At 52.0% G+C, this 21,543-nt stretch overlaps 2 protein-coding genes across 3 annotated transcripts in view; one reads left to right on the forward strand and one right to left on the reverse strand.

Annotated features, from left to right (window-relative positions):
* The window catches only part of CHRNB2 (cholinergic receptor nicotinic beta 2 subunit), a gene marked incomplete in the record, with an annotated part of 38,373 nt that extends 33,229 nt beyond the window's left edge, over positions 1–5,144 (forward strand). Inside the window, 2 exon segments of the mRNA XM_056546579.1 lie at positions 1–599; positions 3,635–5,144. Of these exon segments, the coding sequence (XP_056402554.1) occupies positions 1–599; positions 3,635–3,805 (770 nt within the window).
* Positions 5,145–8,222: 3,078 nt separating this feature from the next.
* On the reverse strand, positions 8,223–17,361 carry ADAR (adenosine deaminase RNA specific). 2 transcript variants are annotated; one of them, XM_056546581.1, is made up of 15 exons: positions 17,223–17,361; positions 15,546–16,708; positions 15,105–15,288; positions 14,850–14,986; positions 13,961–14,096; positions 13,638–13,876; positions 13,262–13,415; positions 12,551–12,722; positions 12,350–12,443; positions 12,148–12,267; positions 11,852–11,985; positions 11,587–11,769; positions 11,123–11,235; positions 10,920–11,044; positions 8,223–10,469 (listed from the first exon to the last, which is right to left on the reverse strand). In XM_056546581.1, the coding sequence occupies exons 1-15, from the start codon at positions 17,265–17,267 to the stop codon at positions 10,229–10,231; spliced, it is 3,240 nt and encodes a 1,079-aa protein (XP_056402556.1). In that variant the 5' UTR covers positions 17,268–17,361; the 3' UTR covers positions 8,223–10,228. The 2 variants fall into 2 exon arrangements, with proteins under 2 accessions (XP_056402556.1, XP_056402555.1); XM_056546580.1 differs by having other exon boundaries at positions 13,638–13,879; positions 17,223–17,360.
* Positions 17,362–21,543: the final 4,182 nt, after the last annotated feature.

Raw genomic sequence — 21,543 nt, forward strand, 5'->3', positions numbered from 1 at the left:
TCACCTCGCTGGCCATCCTGGTCTTCTACCTGCCCTCTGACTGCGGCGAGAAGATGACCCTCTGCATCTCCGTGCTGCTGGCCCTCACCGTCTTCCTGCTGCTCATCTCCAAGATAGTGCCCCCCACCTCCTTGGACGTCCCCCTGGTCGGCAAATACCTGATGTTTACCATGGTCCTGGTCACCTTCTCCATCGTCACCAGCGTCTGCGTCCTCAATGTCCACCACCGCTCGCCCACCACGCACACCATGCCGCCCTGGGTTAAGGTGGTCTTCCTGGATAAGCTGCCCACCCTGCTATTCATGAAGCAGCCCAGGCAAAACTGCGCCCGCCAACGCCTGCGCCAGCAGAGGCAGGGCCAGGAGAGGGCGACGGGGAGCTTCTTCCTGCGGGACAACACCAAATCCTGCACCTGTTATGTCAACCAGGCCACAGTGAAGAAATACGGTGCCGGGCAGCTGCCGGAACTACCCGAAGGGGTGAACGGATTCCGGGACAGACAGGGGAAGTTACGACAGTGTCTGTGCGGGCTGGAGGAGGCGGTGGACGGAGTACGCTTCATAGCGGATCACATGAAGAGCGAGGATGACGATCAGAGCGTGAGTGTTAACGGACAGCCCCGCCCCCTGTATGACATCACTAAATAATACCATTATATTACTATTATATGTGAACACAGTCCTGCCCCCTTTATGACATCACTGCTATAATATAATAGTAATATAATGATATGTGATCACAGCCCCGCCCCCTTTATGACATCACTGCTATAATATAATAGTAATATAATGACATGTGATCACAGCGCCGCCCCCTGTATGACAACACTAATATAATACCATTATATTACTATTATATGTGATCACAGTCCCGCCCCCTTTATGACATCACTGCTATAATAAGATAGTAATATAATGATATGTGATCACAGCCCCGCCCCCTGTATGACATCACTGCTATAATAGTAATGCAATGACATGTGATCACAGCCCCGTCCCCTGTATGATGAAATATAATGACGTGATCACAGCAACGCCCCTGTATGACATCACTGATATAATGTAATAGTAATATAATGACATGTGATCACAGCCCCGCCCCTGTATGACATCACTGATATAATGTAATAGTAATATAATGACATGTGATCACAGCCCCGCCCCCTGTATGACATCACTGATATAATATAATAGTAATATAATGACAAGTGATCACAGCCCCACCCCCTGTATGACATCACTGATATAATGACATGTGATCACAGCCCCGCCCCCTGTATGACATCACTGATATAATATAATAGTAATATAATGACATGTGATCACAGCCCCGCCCCCTGTATGACATCACTGATATAATGTAATATAATGACATGTGATCACAGCCACACCCCCTGTATGACATCACTGGTATAATATAATAATAATACAATGACATGTGATCACAGCCCCGCCCTCTGTATGACATCACTGATATAATATACTAGTAATATAATGACATGTGATCTCAGCCCCGCCCCCCTGTATGACATCACTGATATAATATAATAGTAATATAATGACATGTCATCACAGCCCCACCCTCTGTATAATGTAATATAATGACGTGATCACAGCCCCGCCCCTGTATAATGTTATATAATGACATGTGGTCATAGCCCCCCCCCCTTGTATGATGTAATATAATGACATGTGGTCACAGCCCGCCCCCTGTATGACATCACTGATATAATATAGTAGTAATATAATGACATGTGATCACAGCCCCGCCCCCTGTATGACATCACCGATATAATATAATAGTAAATATAATGACATGTGATCACAGCCCCGCCCCCTGTGTGACATCACTGATATAATAGTAATATAATGACATGTGATCACAGCCCCGCCCCCTGTGTGACATCACTGATATAATATAATAGTAATATAATGACATGTGATCACAGCCCCGCCCCCTGTATGACATCACTGATATAATATAATAGTAATATAATGACATGTGATCACAGCCCGCCCCCTGTATGACATCACTGATATAATATACTAGTAATATAATGACATGTGATCACAGCCCCGCCCCCTGTATGACATCCCTGATATAATATACTAGTAATATAATGACATGTGATCACAGCCCCACCCCCTGTATGACATCACTGATATAATATAATAGTAATATAATGACATGTGATCTCAGCCCCGCCCCCTGTATGACATCACTGATATAATATACTAGTAAATAATGACATGTGATCACAGCCCCGCCCCCTGTATGACATCACTGATATAATATACTAGTAATATAATGACATGTGATCACAGCCCCGGCCCCTGTATGACATCACTGATATAATATACTAGTAATATAATGACATGTGATCTCAGCCCCGCCCCCTGTATGACATCACTGATATAATAGTAATATAATGACGTGATCACAGCCCCGCCCCTGTATGATGTAATGACATGTGATCACAGCCCCGCCCCTGTATGATGTAATGACATGTGATCACAGCCCTGCCCCCTGTATGACATCACTGATATAATAGTAATATAATGACATGTGATCACAGCCCCTCCCCCTGTATGACATCACTGATATAATATAATAGTAATATAATGACATGTGATCACAGCCCCACCCCCTGTATGACATCACTGATATAATGACATGTGATCACAGCCCCGCCCCCTGTATGACATCACTGATATAATATAATAGTAATATAATGACATGTGATCACAGCCCCGCCCCCTGTATGACATCACTGATATAATATACTAGTAATATAATGACATGTGATCACAGCCCCGGCCCCTGTATGACATCACTGATATAATATACTAGTAATATAATGACATGTGATCTCAGCCCCGCCCCCTGTATGACATCACTGATATAATAGTAATATAATGACGTGATCACAGCCCCGCCCCTGTATGATGTAATGACATGTGATCACAGCGCCGCCCCTGTATGATGTAATGACATGTGATCACAGCCCTGCCCCCTGTATGACATCACTGATATAATAGTAATATAATGACATGTGATCACAGCCCCTCCCCCTGTATGACATCACTGATATAATATAATAGTAATATAATGACATGTGATCACAGCCCCACCCCCTGTATGACATCACTGATATAATGACATGTGATCACAGCCCCGCCCCCTGTATGACATCACTGATATAATATAATAGTAATATAATGACATGTGATCACAGCCCCGCCCCCTGTATGACATCACTGATATAATATAATAGTAATATAATGACATGTGATCACAGCCCCGCCCCTGTATGATGTAATGACATGTGATCACAGCCCCGCCCCCTGTATGACATCACTGATATAATATAATAGTAATATAATGACATGTGATCACAGCCCCGCCCCTGTATGATGTAATAACATGTGATCATAGCCCCGCCCCCTGTATGACATCACTGATATAATATACTAGTAATATAATGACATGTGATCTCAGCCCGCCCCCTGTATGACATCACTGATATAATAGTAATATAATGACATGTGATCACAGCCCCGCCTCCTGTATGATGTAATGACATGTGATCACAGCCCCGCCCCCTGTATGATGTAATGCTGGGATCTCTTTGCAGGTGAGTGAGGACTGGAAGTACGTGGCGATGGTGATCGATCGTCTCTTCCTCTGGATCTTCATCTTCGTCTGTGTGTTCGGCACCATCGGGATGTTCCTTCAGCCGCTCTTCCAGAACTACACGTCCAACACATTATTACAGCTCAACCACGCGGCCCCCGCTTCTAATTGAAGTTGCAGGAGGGCGCGGCCCCCGCTTCTAATTGAAGTTGCAGGAGGGCGCGGCCCCCGCTTCTAATTGAAGTTGCAGGAGGGCGCGGCCCCCGCTTCTAATTGAAGTTGCAGGAGGGCGCTGCCCCCGCTTCTAATTGAAGTTGCAGGTGGGCGCGGCCCCCGCTTCTAATTGAAGTTTCAGGAGGGCGCGGCCCCCGCTTCTAATTGAAGTTGCAGGTGGGCGCGGCCCCCGCTTCTAATTGAAGTTGCAGGTGGGCGCGGCCCCCGCTTCTAATTGAAGTTGCAGGAGGGCGCGGCCCCCGCTTCTAATTGAAGTTGCAGGAGGGCGCGGCCCCCGCTTCTAATTGAAGTTGCAGGAGGGCGCGGGCCCCGAATCGCCGCCCGAAGAGAACTTTTATTTATTAGGAATGAACCAGACTGATGCTCTTCCAGCCAAACCCGCAGGGCACCCCTTTAACCCTGGGCCGGGCGTCTCCCCTGTCACCACTTATTGTAGGTTTTCTGCCAAGGACGGACCCTTCACAGACTGAAGACGACTCCCGGTACATCCCGAAAGTGTCAGGGGGGAGGGGCCGTAATGGTGACATCACTTCTATCTCCGAGCAATAAAACACAAAGAGGGTAAAGCTGCCCCCCAGTGTCTGTGCTGCTGCTGCTTGTAATGGGGCTCACAACTTATGCTTGTTGTCAGTGAATGGAACCATTCTTAACCCGTACAGGTACGTCCTTGTGTCCTGGTATTAAAAGGGTTCTCTGCCCCTATACATCTTATTCCCTATCCAAAGGATAGGGCATAAGAGGTCTGATCGCGGGGGTCCCGCCACTGAGGACCCTCGTGATTTCCCTGCTGCACCCAGTGTGTGTTTAGAGAATCAAGTGCTGTACCGGAGGTTCGTGCAATCATGGCCACGCCCCCTCAATGCAAGTCTATGGAAGGGGGCATGACTGCAGTCAAACCCCCTCCCATAGACTTGCATTGAGGGGGCGTGGCTTGACATCACGAAGGGGTGTGGCCATGATGTCACGACCCCTGCACCCAGCGTTCGGAACTAAATGTTCCCTTTAACCCCTTAAAGAAGCACTACAAGAATTATTTTATTATTTATATATAGCGTAACATAGTTTATTATTAGGGAATAATGTAGAGGTTCTTGTGAACACCTTGTACTTACCTGTTTGAGCTGATATGGCAGGCATGGGGATTTTTTCAGCCATACTAGTTTTATTCATTAAAGGAGATATCCCCTATCCTTAGGATAACGGAAAAGTTTTTCACCACTGGATAACTTTTAGTTTGCGGGGGGGTCCGACCGCTGGGGCCCCCCCCACAATCTCTTGTACGGGGGCCCCGGCTTGCTGGCCACACGCCAGCAAGCCGGGGCCCCCGTACAAGAGATCGTGGGGGGCCCCAGTGGTCACCCCCCCTGCGATCTGAAACTTATCCCCTATCCTTAGGATAGGGGACACGTTTTTCAGCAGTGGACTACCCCTTTAACTAAAATGCTGCCTACATTTCCCATGCTTCATCTGGGGTCCCAGCAGTTTCACCCCTCCCCCAATTAGACACTTATCTCCTAACCTGTGAATAGAGGATAAATGGATTTATTTTTTTTGGCTGGAGTTCCCCTTTAAGCTCTGCCACACCTTTTTCCATTAGTCCCGCCTCTCGTATTGTTGACAACTCTGAATCCACTGCAACAACCCATCAGCTGTGATCGCCTGTACTGGAGTTTTCTGCTTCCATTCACTGACAACAAGCAGAAATTGCAGCCCTCTGTCCTGGTCGGGGTTCCCCTAAGTTAGTGACCACTTTGCACCGCTGTATGTAGGATGTGGCCCCTCTGCCCCTCCCCCAATCATTGCAGTCACCCCCTCACCAGTTTGGATACAGTAGCCCCCACACCCACCTCCCCGGACCCCAGGACTGAGTGGATGCGCCCGGGACTCACTTATTCTTGATTTTTAAAGGGGGAGAAGTTTTGTAAGTGGAGCGCGGACTGCGCCATTCACGCCTCAGCCCCTCCCCCCCGTGTGCGACCTCAGAGGCCGGGCGCTGTGCACTGCAAGATCTCAGATAAAAGGAAAATTGTTTGTATCAAACGTCTCCGAGCAAAATGTTATTGGTGCAGAAACGAGCCGAGGATTATGGGAAACTTAAAGGAGTACTCCGGTGCACACTTTTCTCATGTTATCCCGTCCGGGCTGCAAAATAAAAAACGCATTATCTTACCTGCCAACGAGCCCCCGGTACAGGTGTTGGGTCCCCGGGCTGTATTCTTCTTACTTCAGCCTATCACCAGCGGAGGCGGGACATCACTGCGGCCGGTGATAGGCTGAAGCTCCGTGTGACGTGCCGGGCTAACGGGAAGTAAGAAGAATACAGCCTGGCGACCGAACACCTGTACCGGGGGCTCGTTGGCAGGTAAGAGAAAGTGCATTTTATTTTATTTTGCAGCCCGGACGGGATAAAAGGAAAAAAGTGCGCACAAGATACTCCTTTAATGGAGGCTGCATTCACTGACCTCACCAGTATGTACAGGGTGACACCAGCAGAAGAGTGAGTGCAGCTCTGTAGGGATATAACTCAGGATCAGTACAGGATAAGTAATGTAATGTACACAGTGACCTCACCAGCAGAATAGTGAGCGCAGCTCTGGGGTATAATACAGGATATAACTCGGGGTCAGTACAGGATAAGTAATGTAATGTATGTACACAGTGACCTCACCAGCAGAATAGTGAGCGCAGCTCTGGAGTATAATACAGGATATAACTCAGGATCAGTACAGGATAAGTAATGTAATGTACACAGTGATCTCACCAGCAGAACAGTGAGTACAGCTCTGGAGTATAATACAGGATATAACTCAGGATCAGTACAGGATAAGTAATGTAATGTATGTACACAGTGACCTCACCAGCAGAATAGTGAGTACAGCTCTGGAGTATAATACAGGATATAACTCGGGATCAGTACAGGATAAGGAATGTATTATACTCCAGAGCTGTACTCACTATTCTGCTGGTGAGGTCACTGTGTACATACATTACATTCCTTATCCTGTACTGATCCCGAGTTATATCCTGTATTATACCCCAGAGCTGTACTCACTATTCTGCTGGTGAGGTCACGGTGTACATACATTATTTATCCTGTACTGATCCTGAGTAATATCCTGTATGTACACAGTGACCTCACCAGCAGAATAGTGAGTACAGCTCTGGAGTATAATACAGGATATAACTCAGGATCAGTACAGGATAAGTAATGTAATGTATGTACACAGTGACCTCACCAGCAGAATAGTGAGTACAGCTCTGGAGTATAATACAGGATATAACTCAGGATCAGTACAGGATAAGTAATGTAATGTATGTACACAGTGACCTCACCAGCAGAATAGTGAGTACAGCTCTGGAGTATGATACAGGATATAACTCAGGATCAGTACAGGATAAGTAATGTAATGTATGTACATAGTGATCTCACCAGCAGAATAGTGAGTACAGCTCTGGAGTATAATACAGGATATAACTCAGGATCAGTACAGGATAAGTAATGTAATGTATGTACACAGTGACCTCACCAGCAGAATAGTGAGTACAGCTCTGGAGTATAATACAGGATTGAACTCAGGATTAGAGATGAGCGAATTAACAGTAAATTCGATTCGTCACGAACGTCTCGGCTCGGCAGTTGATGACTTTTCCTGCATAAATTAGTTCAGCTTTCCGGTGCTCCCGTGGGCTGGAAAAGGTGGATACAGTCTTAGGAGACTCTTTCCTAGGACTGTATCCACCTTTTCCAGCCCACCAGAGCACCTGAAAGCTGAACTAATTTATGCAGGAAAAGTCATCAACTGCCGAGCCGAGAAGTTTGTGACTAATCGAATTTACTGTAAGTTCGCTCATCTCTACTCAGGATCAGTAATGTATGTACACAGTGAGTTCAGCTCTGGAGCACAGATACAATGAGTGCAGTACTCCAGGTCCCCTACAGATGTAAATAATAAACACTGACCCCTAGAGGCAGTTATGGTATTAGGCGCAATGGACAGACGATGGAGCCTCCACATGGACACCCGGGTCACATATCATGCACGGAGAGCAAGTAAGTGCCAAAGGGGAGGAGCCATGATTATATTCAGAATGTAAAACTTATAGGTGTCTGCATTATTTAGACCAGTGGTCTCCAGCTGTTGCAAAACTACAACTCCCAGCATGCCCGGACAGCCAACGGCTGTCCGGGCATGCTGGGAGTTGTAGTTTTGCAACAGCTGGAGACACCACTGGAGGATTGCAAAGAAACAGCACCACCTTCAGGCCCGCAGAGGTACCACAATAGAACCCAACAGACGATAGAACTACTGTGGAGATCAGAAGCCCCGCCCATCGCGAGGGAACAGCCAAAAATATACGACCGGATTTAACATTCTTTATTGTGTCACTTAATTTATATATCAATATATATCTCCATTGTTTTTTTTTTTCAAGACCAGGTACATCTCTTACAAAGATCGGACACAGCACAGGTTTTGGCGTTCTCCAGCCGCGGTCTTTTCGAAAGCCTGAAAAACTGACCTACGGGAACGACTAAAAAAAAACTTAAGAAATAAAATTAAACAAAAAATAAAACAAAAAACTCCAGGTTCATGCAACTCCAATGTCTACGACACGGGAAGAACACGCAAAGCGGCGGCGGAGGGCGGAGCTCTGTACATGGGAGATAGAAAATGATCGTGACACGTGGGGGCGGACACCATCCAGTTTGGGGAGATTCATTTTATTGTATGGAATGTTACTAATTAAAAATAAAAACAAATAACCAAACTGGCGAATGTTACAGCGGCCGATGTCTGACTAAATCTAAAACAGAGAACGTCTGCATTTACAGGAAGCGGCAGCAGTCAGACATGCACTGAAAAAAACAAACAAAAAGACTAAACCGCACAACCTCAAAAAACCTAAAACTAGATATAAAAAAAAAAAAAAATATCTGATCGCAAACACTAAAAAGAAAACGGGGTCTGCGCCGCCACCTCTGCCACAAGCCTCACAGAAACCCAGCTGGACCAAAGAGGGGAGGGGACTAAGATGGCTGCCACATGCAAATGGTGACAAGATGGCTGCCGCAAAGAAGGCAAGACACAAAAAAACAACGTTGGCCGCCGCACACAAGGGGGAACTGTTCAGGTGGCCACTGCACCCAATGGGGACAGCTAATATTGCCGTGCGCAAGGGGGGGACAACCAAGGATAGCCAAGATGGCTACCGCACCCAATGTAAAATAGATGCCACCTGCAACTCAGATGGGGGGGGGGAGACAACTAAAAAGCGCCCGTCACACCCAAAAAGGGTCAACCGAGACAGCAGCCACACCCCAAGAGGGAAAAAAATAAATAAAAAGTGGTCGTCACACTTAAGGGACAAGTGAGACTGCGGCCACACCCAAGGATGGCAAACTAAGATGGCCGCCTCAACCCGGGAGGGGGGAGAGACAACAGCTAAGGCAGCCACTGCACCCAAGGGACAACTGAGGCGGCCATTGCATCCAACGGGCACAACTAAGATGGCCACCGAGGGCAAGGAGGATAACCAACATGGCCGCCGCACCCAAAGAGGGAAAGCTAAGGCGTCGACTACACTGAAAGGAGGGACAACTAAGATGGCCACCACAAAGAGCGGAACCTATGATGGTGGGGGGGGTCAACTGTTCAGTGGTTATTAGTACGGACATATGCGCTGGACGGCCACCAAAATGGCGGCTGGGACACGATAAGGCACGCACTTTAAACTTCACTAACACTTTTTATGGCAGCTCCAGCAAAACTACTCCTCCCACATACTGGGGGCACCCTAGTCGGCAAACACTGGTTTATGGGCTAAACCTTTGTGGTCACCCCTCACATGCTGGAGGCTGTGTCCCCCTATTAACTAATTTTAGTCAAATTAGTATTTTTATTTATTTTTATTAATTTTTTTTAAAAAGGACATTTTTTACAATAATTCTGACAACACTGCCCATATCCCTGCACTAATCTCTCATTTCCCTTCAAATTGTCAGCCCACAGGGGGCACCGGCGGGAGGGAATAAGGACATACAACCAGCCGTCAAACATGGTGGCAATAAAAAAACACGCCAATTTATTGTGTACGACAAAAGACTAAGTTAAAAACAAAACTGAACAAAGAAAGGAATTCATTCCACACACGAACAATCATGGCGGACGGGGTCTGAAGGGGGAACAGCCAGGTTTCTGAGGAGGGCGTGGCAGATTGGCGCTGGGATCACCCCCCCCCTCCCTTCCCCCTCCCTTCCCCCTCCCCCCCCGTCAGTGCAGACCCTAGTGACATTCCGTTACAAAAACAAAAACAGCGCCTGGAAAATAAACAAAAAACAAAATAATAACAACGATGGTGGTTAATTTGTGGCCAGGTTGAAGCTCTTCTCCTCCTGGGGTTTGCAGATCCAGTTCCCGTATCCCATCTCCCCTAGAGCCTTAAAGAACTGTCCCTTGGCCTGCTGGTAGGGGGCGGCCGCTGCTTTGATGTCGCTGTAGGTCGTGTACTGCAGGAGATCGTTGCGGCCACGCAGGGCGCAAAGGTTCTGGTACAAGACGTACATGTGGAGCTTCGAGACGCGGGAAACTTCCACCCGGGCCCTGAAAAAAAGACCAGATAAATGGTGAGGGGGCAGGGCTACAGAATAAGCCCCTCCCCCAAGGAGACACGGCCGATCACTGCACAGGAGCCAGACCAAAACACACTAGACAATGGTGAGGAGGCGGAGCTATGGAATAAACCCCCCCCCCCACGGGAAATGTACCCGATCACATGATCAGGAGCCATGTGACCAGACAACGGTAATAAACCACACCCACAGGGAGAAAGCAGATCACATGATCACCAAGCAGGATTTGCAGCCAAAATACCAGATAATGGTGAGAAGGCGGAGCTATGAAATAGACCCCACCCACAAAGAGACGGCAGGTCACATGATCACTGCACAAGATCCGCAGACAAAGACAAACCTGTGACGAGTCAGAGCTACATAATTAACCCCGCCCCCAGGTGAGACAGCAGATCACATGATCACCACAGACAATACTGACCCTTCCGTTTTGCCTTTAGTTCCATCCAGAACCTCCACCTCGTCGTCCGCCAGGCACCAGTTCACACTGGACTCCTTTGTCTTCCCGGTCTGCCGGTGAGAGTCATACACGCTGACCCGTCCCACCTGCAAACACAATCTCTGGTTACTGAATTGTCTGTGAGGGCGAAGTAGGAGGCGGCTAGACATGGGGGAGGGGCTTACCTCAGGGTGATTGACCACGTAGAGATCAGGCAGCAGCTTCTGGAAGGCGTCCCCATCCCGGTTCATACGGCAGCAGATCGCCCGTGTCAGGTGACCCTTACTGAACAGGTATCCTACAAAAAATAAAGATATCGGGATGAGGAGACTGCAGAAGATCGCAACGTCAATTTAAGGGGAACTCCACCTGCAGATCATCTCATGATAGGTCAGACTACAAGTGGAGGCCCAGAGGTAACCATTAAAGGGGTACTCCACTGCCCCAGCGTTCCGAACGCTGGGTGTGGGCTGCGGGGGTCGTGACGTCACACCACGCCCCCTCCCATAGAGTTCCATTGAGAGGGCGTGACGTAGCGTCACAACCCCCGCAGCCCAAATCGCCATCTAGTGTCACTCCGCTGTAGCAGAGCCAGGACTGTCCTTATTTTCTATCATCTTCGCGGTGTTCAGAATTGCGTGGCTCTTACCGAGGGTGACGGAGCTGAGGTACACCGGCTCGATAAAGTGCGACAGGACGGCGCCCTGGAGCCCCAGCACGTTCCAGCGGAGGATCTTATCACTGCAAGACATGGTGCGGAGCCGCTCCCCGTGCTGAATCCCGTCCCATGTGGGGACAATGTCACTGGACTCAACAGGTATGGTCCCTTCCCCTGCGGACACAACAGAACAGGTCACATGACTATATTAACCCCTGGAGGCGACAATTTCCTGTGGCATCCAATCGTAACTCACCGTTCTCCACTTTGGTTCGCAGTTTTCCTTGCTTGGGGTTCTCGAAGAGCGGGTAATGCTGCTTGTCTCCTTCTGCGGAGGGCTGGTCACTGCAGGACTTGTCGAAGAGCGCCCCATCACCACAGGGAGCGGTACTGCAACGAGACAGAGCTCTGAGTACAGAACGTGTGTGTGTGTGTGTGTGTGTGTGTGTGTGTGTGTGTGTGTGTGTGTGTGTGTGTGTGTGTGTGTGCGCGTGTGTGTACCCCCCGATGATGTCAGCGGCCCCAGAGGAGACGCCATATCATGTGACTTACCTGATGTAGAGGTGGAAGGTGACCCCCGGGCGGATCCTCAGCATCTCCCCCTCAGACTCCTCGAATATACTCTCCTCCGGGGTCTCCGGGTTGTATTTCATCAGCTGATCGTACAGGAACCTGTGGACATGAAGCCGGAGATCAGTGCAGTCCTATCAGGTACAGACCCTGTGACACTACAAGTCCCAGCAGAGACACTGACCTGATGAAGCCCCGGCGTGAGATGATCTCAGCGTGGCAGTCATTGACCGTCTCCCCGTGCAGACTCAGCTCCTCACCCTTCACACACCGGTTACCTGGAGACACAAAATGATCAGGACGTGGCTCACCCCTCCCCCCCCATGCACTCACTCAATGGCACACTCACCCCTCCCACACTCACCCCTCCCAGTCACACACTCACCCGTGCCAATACTAACGACCGTGCCCAGGTCCTCGCTGTTCCGCTTCATGATGATGGCCGCCAGGATCTTCCTCCCCAGCAGGCTGCTCTGGATCCGGGCCGTCAGGCTGTTGAACTTCTGGTGGCTGAGCATGGCGATCTGGTCGTGGAAGGTGCTGCCGCTGACCGGGAGCTGGAGACAACACAAACCGCTTATTAGGAGAGATCGGGAATGGAGCCGCACCACAAACCACGACATGCGCTGCTACTAACCCCCCCCAGCCCCGCGCAGAATTCCACACATAGATTTCACTGTGGGAACAGAGCATTAATGGGGAAAGGTTCTGCGTTCTGCCCCATTAGGAGGCGCACACGAGCTCTGAGCCTTCGAAGATTTTAGTCTGTAGCGGAAATGGCGATAAATTTGGCTTTGTCCAAGGCGACGCCTCCTCTCACGCAAGGTGTAAAGTTTAAAAAATGAAAAAATTTTTGCACAGAGTTTTCCACTTTTCACACCTATAAATAGGAGAAATTCCCCTACAATAAATGTACTACAACTCCCATCATCCGCTTGCAGTAGGAGCCCGGAGATACAGATGCAGGCACGGTTGGGCTGTGGTGACCCCATTAGCGGGTGCAGGGTATCACGTTGTGCGGATCTGGTGTCTCCCGGATCTGGTTATTCAGAGCCTATTAAATGTCCCAGGTATCATGTCGCCCCCCCCCCCTCACCTCCGTCATGCTTTCTCCCTCTCGGACCGCTTTCTCCGCCTCCCCGATCAGGACCCTCAGGGCAGCATCGGCCGCCTCGGCCTTCGCTTGCTTCTTATTGGACGCGGTGACAGGGGGGAACCAGCGGCCTCCAACTTTGGCTTGGAACACGAATCTAGAGCGGAGGTAAAAAGATGAAAGTGAACATCGCCCCCTATTGGACAACATGACACGTGCAGCCTCACCCATCATCCTCCAACATGTGTGGCTAGCCAGCTGCTGCAAAACTACAACTTCCAGCATGCCCTGACAACCTTCAGCCATCAGAGCATGCTGGGAGTTGTAGTTTTGTAACAGTTGGCAAGCGCCGGTCTATACACAAACAGGTGACCCTTACTTCGGATCGTGTGGTGGCCCGGTCTGGTTCACCATCTTGAACTCGGCGGCGAACCCCTTGGCGCGGGAATATTCCAGGAGCCCACTGACAGGGTTGGCATTGAGATACTTGATATAGTCCCCGATGCCCGAATGCTGCGCGAACTTTAGGTCCTCCTCCGACAGCTCCGGGATAGGGGGGAAATCAGTGTTTATCGTGGTGTTCACAACTTCGGTCACCGACTCAGGCGGCGTCTGCTGCTGCTGAATAAAGGGTTAATATACATGAGCTCTACACCATAAAGGTGGTCCGCAGACCCCCCAACCCCTGGCTCCCCTCCTCACCTTCTCAGGATTCAGCAGGTTGTCTTCCTGCAGTTGTTTCACCGCCGCCTCCGCCGCCATTTGTTTGGCCACCTTTTTGCTGTTGGCCACCACGGTGGGGAAGGTCTGGCTGCCGATCTTTACCATGTAGGTGAATCTATGGAGACCAGATACGTTACCACATCGGATTAACACAACCAAATAGCTGCAGAGGGTCTTGTGTGGGCCCCTCTATAAGGAGACACTTACTTGGGATTATGTGGGTATCACCTTATGAGGAAACACTTGGGTCATATGGGGGCCCCTCTATAAGGAGACACTTACTTGGGGTCATGTGGGGGGCCCCTCTATAAGGAGACACTTACTTGGGGTCATGTGGGGGGCCCTCTAAGGAGACAGTTACTTGGGATTATGTGGATATCCCCTTATGAGGAGACACTTTGGGTCACATGGGGGCCCTTCTATAAGGAGACACTTACTTGGGATCACCCTTCTATAAGGAGACACTTACTTGGGATCACCCTTCTATAAGGAGACACTTTGGGTCATGTGGATATCCCCTTATGAGGAGACACTTGGGGTCGTGTGTGGGGCCCCCCTCTATAAGGAGACACTTACTTGGGGTCGTGTGGGGGGCCATTCTATAAGGAGACACTTACTTGGGGGGCCCTTCTATAAGGAGACACTTACTTGGGGGGCCCTTCTATAAGGAGACACTTACTTGGGGGGCCCTTCTATAAGGAGACACTTACTTGGGGGGCCCTTCTATAAGGAGACACTTACTTGGGGTCGCCCTTCTATAAGGAGACACTTACTTGGGGTCGCCCTTCTATAAGGAGACACTTACTTGGGGTCGCCCTTCTATAAGGAGACACTTACTTGGGGGGCCCTTCTATAAGGAGACACTTACTTGGGGTCGTGTGGGGGGCCCTCCTGGCTGACCAGCTGGAATTCGCACATGTGCCCGGATTTCTGGCTGTGCTCCATCAGGACGCTGATTGGATTCTTGCCCCCGATCAGCGGGGCCGAGGGGGTCACACTCTTTTCCTGAAATAAGAGAAATAAAATCTGTCACAGCAGGAACGTGCATGATATGAGGGGGCACTAAACTAATAAGCAGAAGGCTCCCATATAAGAGCTCCACCTGCAGCGCTCCCTCACTTACCGTCTCCTCGGGGGTGGGCTCTACAGGGGTCTGCTCTGCAAGTACCTCCTCCTGGGTGCCCCCTTGTTCCTCACGTAGGAGGATGCGCAGGGCCAGGGATGCCGCCTCCTTCTTCGCAGTCTTCTTGCTGGTGGCTTCAGCCTCGGGGAATCGGCGGCCATCGACCACCACCTGAATCTTAAACCTGCCACAAAGTGAGGGAACAAAAGATCCGTTAGACTGGGTCCCCCCACAGATTGTATCCCTTCAGGAATGATTATAGGGGCCCCATGGATCATTGTCCCCCAGGAGAGGCCACACTTATTTGTCTCTTACCACACAGCATAAACAATTCATGTCTGATATGCTCTTGCTGGGACCTGTAGTGCTCCAGAATAGCCAGTGAAATAACCCTGTAGCCATGGTCCTCTTGTCCCCTCCCCCCCTTGGTCAGCTTCTTACCTGGGGTCGTGTGAGGGCCCGCTCTGTTCCAGGAGCACAAAGTCGCACTGCAGTGAGAAGAAGTGAGCGAACTCCAGGAGGCCGCTCACAGGGTTCTTGGCCTGGCACGCCAGCAGCTTGTCCAGGCGGGAGCACTCCTTGGCCGGCTCATAGAAGTTCTGCACCGCGCCTTGCTGCACGTCCATGCCCAGCCCGTCATCCCGGTCCGACACCACGTCCATGGCCCAGCGCCCGTTCTCGTAGTCAGCTTGCGACATGTCCTTCATTCTCTTGGCGGGAGGCTCATCGCTGGTCATGTCAGACTCCTCCTCTTCCTCCTTCACTTCGGGGGTGAGGCTGTCCACGTTCCCTGCAGCCGGCACCACCGCGGCTGCCCCCTGCTGCCCATTCTCGGAGTTGGCGAGCGGCTGGACGTATGGGTCGGTAAGGCCGGCCTGCTCGTTCTCGTGGATCTCGGCCGCCCTCTTCTTGATGAACATGCGCTCCCGCTTCTTGTCGGTCAGCGCCCACTTGGAGGTGTTGCCCTGCCGGCAGACGTCGCCCTGCTTCTCCAGGGTGTTGAGGAGCTGGTTGATCTCATTCATCTTGGAGATGCCCAGACCCTTACGGATAATGGCGGGCGTGGAGCCTGGGGACTGGTAGAGGAACTCGCACAGCTTCTCCTTGGTTTCTGCCATGTCTTCGGACTCTGTTGGTTCGGGGGTCTCTGGGTTGGTGCGCTGGGTCTGGGGTCTTGATAACCTCCACTTGGGCGGAGTGCCCTCTTCCTTACACAGCAGGCGACTGCGCTCGAGGTGGTACAGATGCTGATTGATAACTTTCTTCTCCAACCGAAAGGATTTGGCTAAGTAGCTGGCCGTCAGGTACTCGCCCTCGCGGAGTGTGCCGAAACTCTGCAGGAGAGAGTCTTCTAACGAGCTGCGCGACACAGAGAGGCGCTGGAAGGAAGCAGACAGGTCTGGACCCCACTTGGCGTGGCGGGCAGGAGAGGGGGGAGCACGTGTGACGGGAGGGGGCAGGTGCTTCTGGGAGTTGTAGTGCCTGGGATGCTGGCGGTAGCAGTTCCAGGTGGAGTGCTGCTGGTGGTTGTGGTACACAGGGAGGTCTGGCTGACTGCTCAGAAGAAACGCTCGCTGCTGTTCTCTGAAATGGTCCTGTTGCTCCTGTGGGAGGAAAGGGTTAAAGAGAGAAACAGGGTTAGAGTTGTGGGCAAAGCTGCAGGGCGGCACAGGGTGGCGGTAATGCCCGGGGTATGATCTGGCGGTCATCGCCGGCGTGTGGCCGAGGAGCGGTGAGGAGGGAGCGGTGGGAGGATCGCCACTCATAGGGTGGGTGGACGGGCCTGCCGAGAGGAGAACAGCACAGTCAGGGAACACAACCGGCTCTGCTACATCCAAACACAACCTAAACAACAACTCCCAGCATGTCCTGCTGTATAATCTACTACAGAGGTAACCTGCAGACGCTGTACTTCTCCCATGTAACGTCTATGATACTGACTGACAACCCTTCCTATCGATGGACGGAGGTCACATGAGTGAAGGCCCGGCGGGGGAGGGGGGCACCGCTGATCTCGCTCCCTAGTTACAAGCTGATCTCTATAGGACTCTATTACGAGTATAAGTTATCCCCCCCCCCCTCCTGAGCAGGAAGTCTCGCTGTGTACAGGACACTTACCTGCCTCCTATAGGGAATACAGGGGGGTGAGCCAGTGGCCGGCATGAGGAGCTGTGTACAGCGGACGAGCCGGGGGCAGGGACAGGACCGGGCAGAGGGGTGAGAAGATTCCGGGCCTCAGGCTGGAAAGTTTCAGTTTCCTTTCTCTGTTGGCTCCGCCCCCTCCTGGTAACAAACACAATGGGTCCTGTGCAGCCAATCAGCTTACAGCAAGGGCGGGGCCAAATCCTGCACACAGCTGAATGAGGCAACAGGGAGGCAACATGATCTGTGTACAGGGATCCTGGAGGAGCAGGGCAGGGGCTCCAGGGGCCAACATCACGTCTAGGGAGAGGGGGGCCCCAACTACAGGGTACAAGGAGGACACCACATCTATTGCAGCCCGGCATCAGCCAGGTGACTGCAGACTATTGCAGCCCGGCATCAGCCAGGTGACTGCAGACTATTGCAGCCCGGCATCAGCCAGGTGACTGCAGACTATTGCAGCCCGGCATCAGCCAGGTGACTGCAGACTATTGCAGCCCGGCATCAGCCAGGTGACTGCAGACTATTGCAGCCCGGCATCAGCCAGGTGACTGCAGACTATTGCAGCCCGGCATCAGCCAGGTGACTGCAGACTATTGCAGCCCGGCATCAGCCAGGTGACTGCAGACTATTGCAGCCCGGCATCAGCCAGGTGACTGCAGACTATTGCAGCCCGGCATCAGCCAGGTGACTGCAGACTATTGCAGCCCGGCATCAGCCAGGTGACTGCAGACTATTGCAGCCCGGCATCAGCCAGGTGACTGCAGACTATTGCAGCCCGGCATCAGCCAGGTGACTGCAGACTATTGCAGCCCGGCATCAGCCAGGTGACTGCAGACTATTGCAGCCCGGCATCAGCCAGGTGACTGCAGACTATTGCAGCCCGGCATCAGCCAGGTGACTGCAGACTATTGCAGCCCGGCATCAGCCAGGTGACTGCAGACTATTGCAGCCCGGCATCAGCCAGGTGACTGCAGACTATTGCAGCCCGGCATCAGCCAGGTGACTGCAGACTATTGCAGCCCGGCATCAGCCAGGTGACTGCAGACTATTGCAGCCCGGCATCAGCCAGGTGACTGCAGACTATTGCAGCCCGGCATCAGCCAGGTGACTGCAGACTATTGCAGCCCGGCATCAGCCAGGTGACTGCAGACTATTGCAGCCCGGCATCAGCCAGGTGACTGCAGACTATTGCAGCCCGGCATCAGCCAGGTGACTGCAGACTATTGCAGCCCGGCATCAGCCAGGTGACTGCAGACTATTGCAGCCCGGCATCAGCCAGGTGACTGCAGACTATTGCAGCCCGGCATCAGCCAGGTGACTGCAGACTATTGCAGCCCGGCATCAGCCAGGTGACTGCAGACTATTGCAGCCCGGCATCAGCCAGGTGACTGCAGACTATTGCAGCCCGGCATCAGCCAGGTGACTGCAGACTATTGCAGCCCGGCATCAGCCAGGTGACTGCAGACTATTGCAGCCCGGCATCAGCCAGGTGACTGCAGACTATTGCAGCCCGGCATCAGCCAGGTGACTGCAGACTATTGCAGCCCGGCATCAGCCAGGTGACTGCAGACTATTGCAGCCCGGCATCAGCCAGGTGACTGCAGACTATTGCAGCCCGGCATCAGCCAGGTGACTGCAGACTATTGCAGCCCGGCATCAGCCAGGTGACTGCAGACTATTGCAGCCCGGCATCAGCCAGGTGACTGCAGACTATTGCAGCCCGGCATCAGCCAGGTGACTGCAGACTATTGCAGCCCGGCATCAGCCAGGTGACTGCAGACTATTGCAGCCCGGCATCAGCCAGGTGACTGCAGACTATTGCAGCCCGGCATCAGCCAGGTGACTGCAGACTATTGCAGCCCGGCATCAGCCAGGTGACTGCAGACTATTGCAGCCCGGCATCAGCCAGGTGACTGCAGACTATTGCTCCCCGGTATCAGCCAAGTGACTGCAGACTATTGCTCCCCGGTATCAGCCAAGTGACTGCAGACTATTGCTCCCCGGTATCAGCCAGTTGACTGCAGACTATTGCTCCCCGGTATCAGCCAGGTCAGGTGACTGCAGACTATTGCTCCCCGGTATCAGCCAGGTGACTGCAGACTATTGCTCCCCGGTATCAGCCAGGTGACTGCAGACTATTGCTCCCCGGTATCAGCCAGGTCAGGTGACTGCAGACTATTGCTCTCTGGTATCAGTCAGGCCAGGTGACTGCAGACTATTGCTCCCCGGTATCAGCCAGGTGACTGCAGACTATTGCACCTCGGTATCAGCCAGGTGACTGCAGACTATTGCTCCCCGGTATCAGCCAGGTCAGGTGACTGCAGACTATTGCTCTGGTATCAGCCAGGCGACTGCAGACTATTGCTCCCCGGTATCAGCCAGGTGACTGCAGACTATTGCTCCCCGGTATCAGCCAGGCCAGGTGACTGCAGACTATTGCTCCCCGGTATCAGCCAGGTGACTGCAGACTATTGCTCCCCGGTATCAGCCAGGTGACTGCAGACTATTGCTCCCCGGTATCAGCCAGGTGACTGCAGACTATTGCTCCCCGGTATCAGCCAGGTCAGGTGACTGCAGACTATTGCTCCCCGGTATCAGCCAGGTCAGGTGACTGCAGACTATTGCTCCCCGGTATCAGCCAGGTGACTGCAGACTATTGCTCCCCGGTATCAGTCAGGTGACTGCAGACTATTGCTCTCTGGTATCAGCCAGGTCAGGTGACTGCAGACTATTGCTCCCCGATATCAGCCAGGCCAGGTGACTGCAGACTATTGCTCCCCGATATCAGCCAGGCCAGGTGACTGCAGACTATTGCTCCCCGATATCAGCCAGGCCAGGTGACTGCAGACTATTGCTCCCCGATATCAGGCAGGCCAGGTGACTGCAGACTATTGCTCCCCGATATCAGGCAGGCCAGGTGACTGCAGACTATTGCTCCCCGATACCAGGCAGGCCAGGTGACTGCAGACTATTGCTCCCCGATATCAGGCAGGTGACTGCAGACTATTGCACCTCGGTATCAGCCAGGTGACTGCAGACTATTGCTCCCCGGTATCAGCCAGGTCAGGTGACTGCAGACTATTGCTCTCTGGTATCAGCCAGGTTAGGTCACTGCAGACTATTGCTCCCCAGAATAAGCCAGGTCAGGTGACTGCAGACTATTGCTCTGGTATCAGCCAGGCGACTGCAGACTATTGCTCCCCGGTATCAGCCAGGTGACTGCAGACTATTGTTCCCCGGTATCAGCCAGGTCAGGTGACTGCAGACTATTGCTCCCCGATATCAGGCAGGCCAGGGGACTGCAGACTATTGCTCCCCGATATCAGCTAGGTGACTGCAGACTATTGCTCCCCAGAGTAAACCAGGCCAGGTGACTGCAGACTATTGCTCCCCAGAGTAAACCAGGCCAGGTGACTGCAGACTATTGCTCCCCAGAGTAAACCAGGCCAGGTGACTGCAGACTATTGCTCCCCAGTATCAGCCAGGTGACTGCAGACTATTGCTCCCCAGTATCAGCCAGGTGACTGCAGACTATTGCTCCCCAGTATCAGCCAGGTGACTGCAGACTATTGCTCCCCAGTATCAGCCAGGTGACTGCAGACTATTGCTCCCCAGTATCAGCCAGGTGACTGCAGACTATTGCTCCCCAGTATCAGCCAGGTGACTGCAGACTATTGCTCCCCAGTATCAGCCAGGTGACTGCAGACTATTGCTCCCCAGTATCAGCCAGGTGACTGCAGACTATTGCTCCCCAGTATCAGCCAGGTGACTGCAGACTATTGCTCCCCAGTATCAGCCAGGTGACTGCAGACTATTGCTCCCCAGTATCAGCCAGGTGACTGCAGACTATTGCTCCCCAGTATCAGCCAGGTGACTGCAGACTATTGCTCCCCAGTATCAGCCAGGTGACTGCAGACTATTGCTCCCCAGTATCAGCCAGGTGACTGCAGACTATTGCTCCCCAGTATCAGCCAGGTGACTGCAGACTATTGCTCCCCAGTATCAGCCAGGTGACTGCAGACTATTGCTCCCCAGTATCAGCCAGGTGACTGCAGACTATTGCTCCCCAGTATCAGGCAGGCCAGGTGATTGCAGACTATTGCTCCCCGATAGGCAGGCCAGGGGACTGCAGACTATTGCTCTCTGGTATCAGCCAGGTCAGGTGACTGCAGACTATTGCTCCCCGATATCAGCCAGGCCAGGTGACTGCAGACTATTGCTCCCCGATATCAGGCAGGCCAGGTGACTGCAGACTATTGCTCCCCGATATCAGGCAGGCCAGGTGACTGCAGAC

Source organism: Hyla sarda, chromosome 11 (assembly GCF_029499605.1).
Source record: "Hyla sarda isolate aHylSar1 chromosome 11, aHylSar1.hap1, whole genome shotgun sequence".
Classification (NCBI taxonomy): domain Eukaryota; kingdom Metazoa; phylum Chordata; class Amphibia; order Anura; family Hylidae; genus Hyla; species Hyla sarda.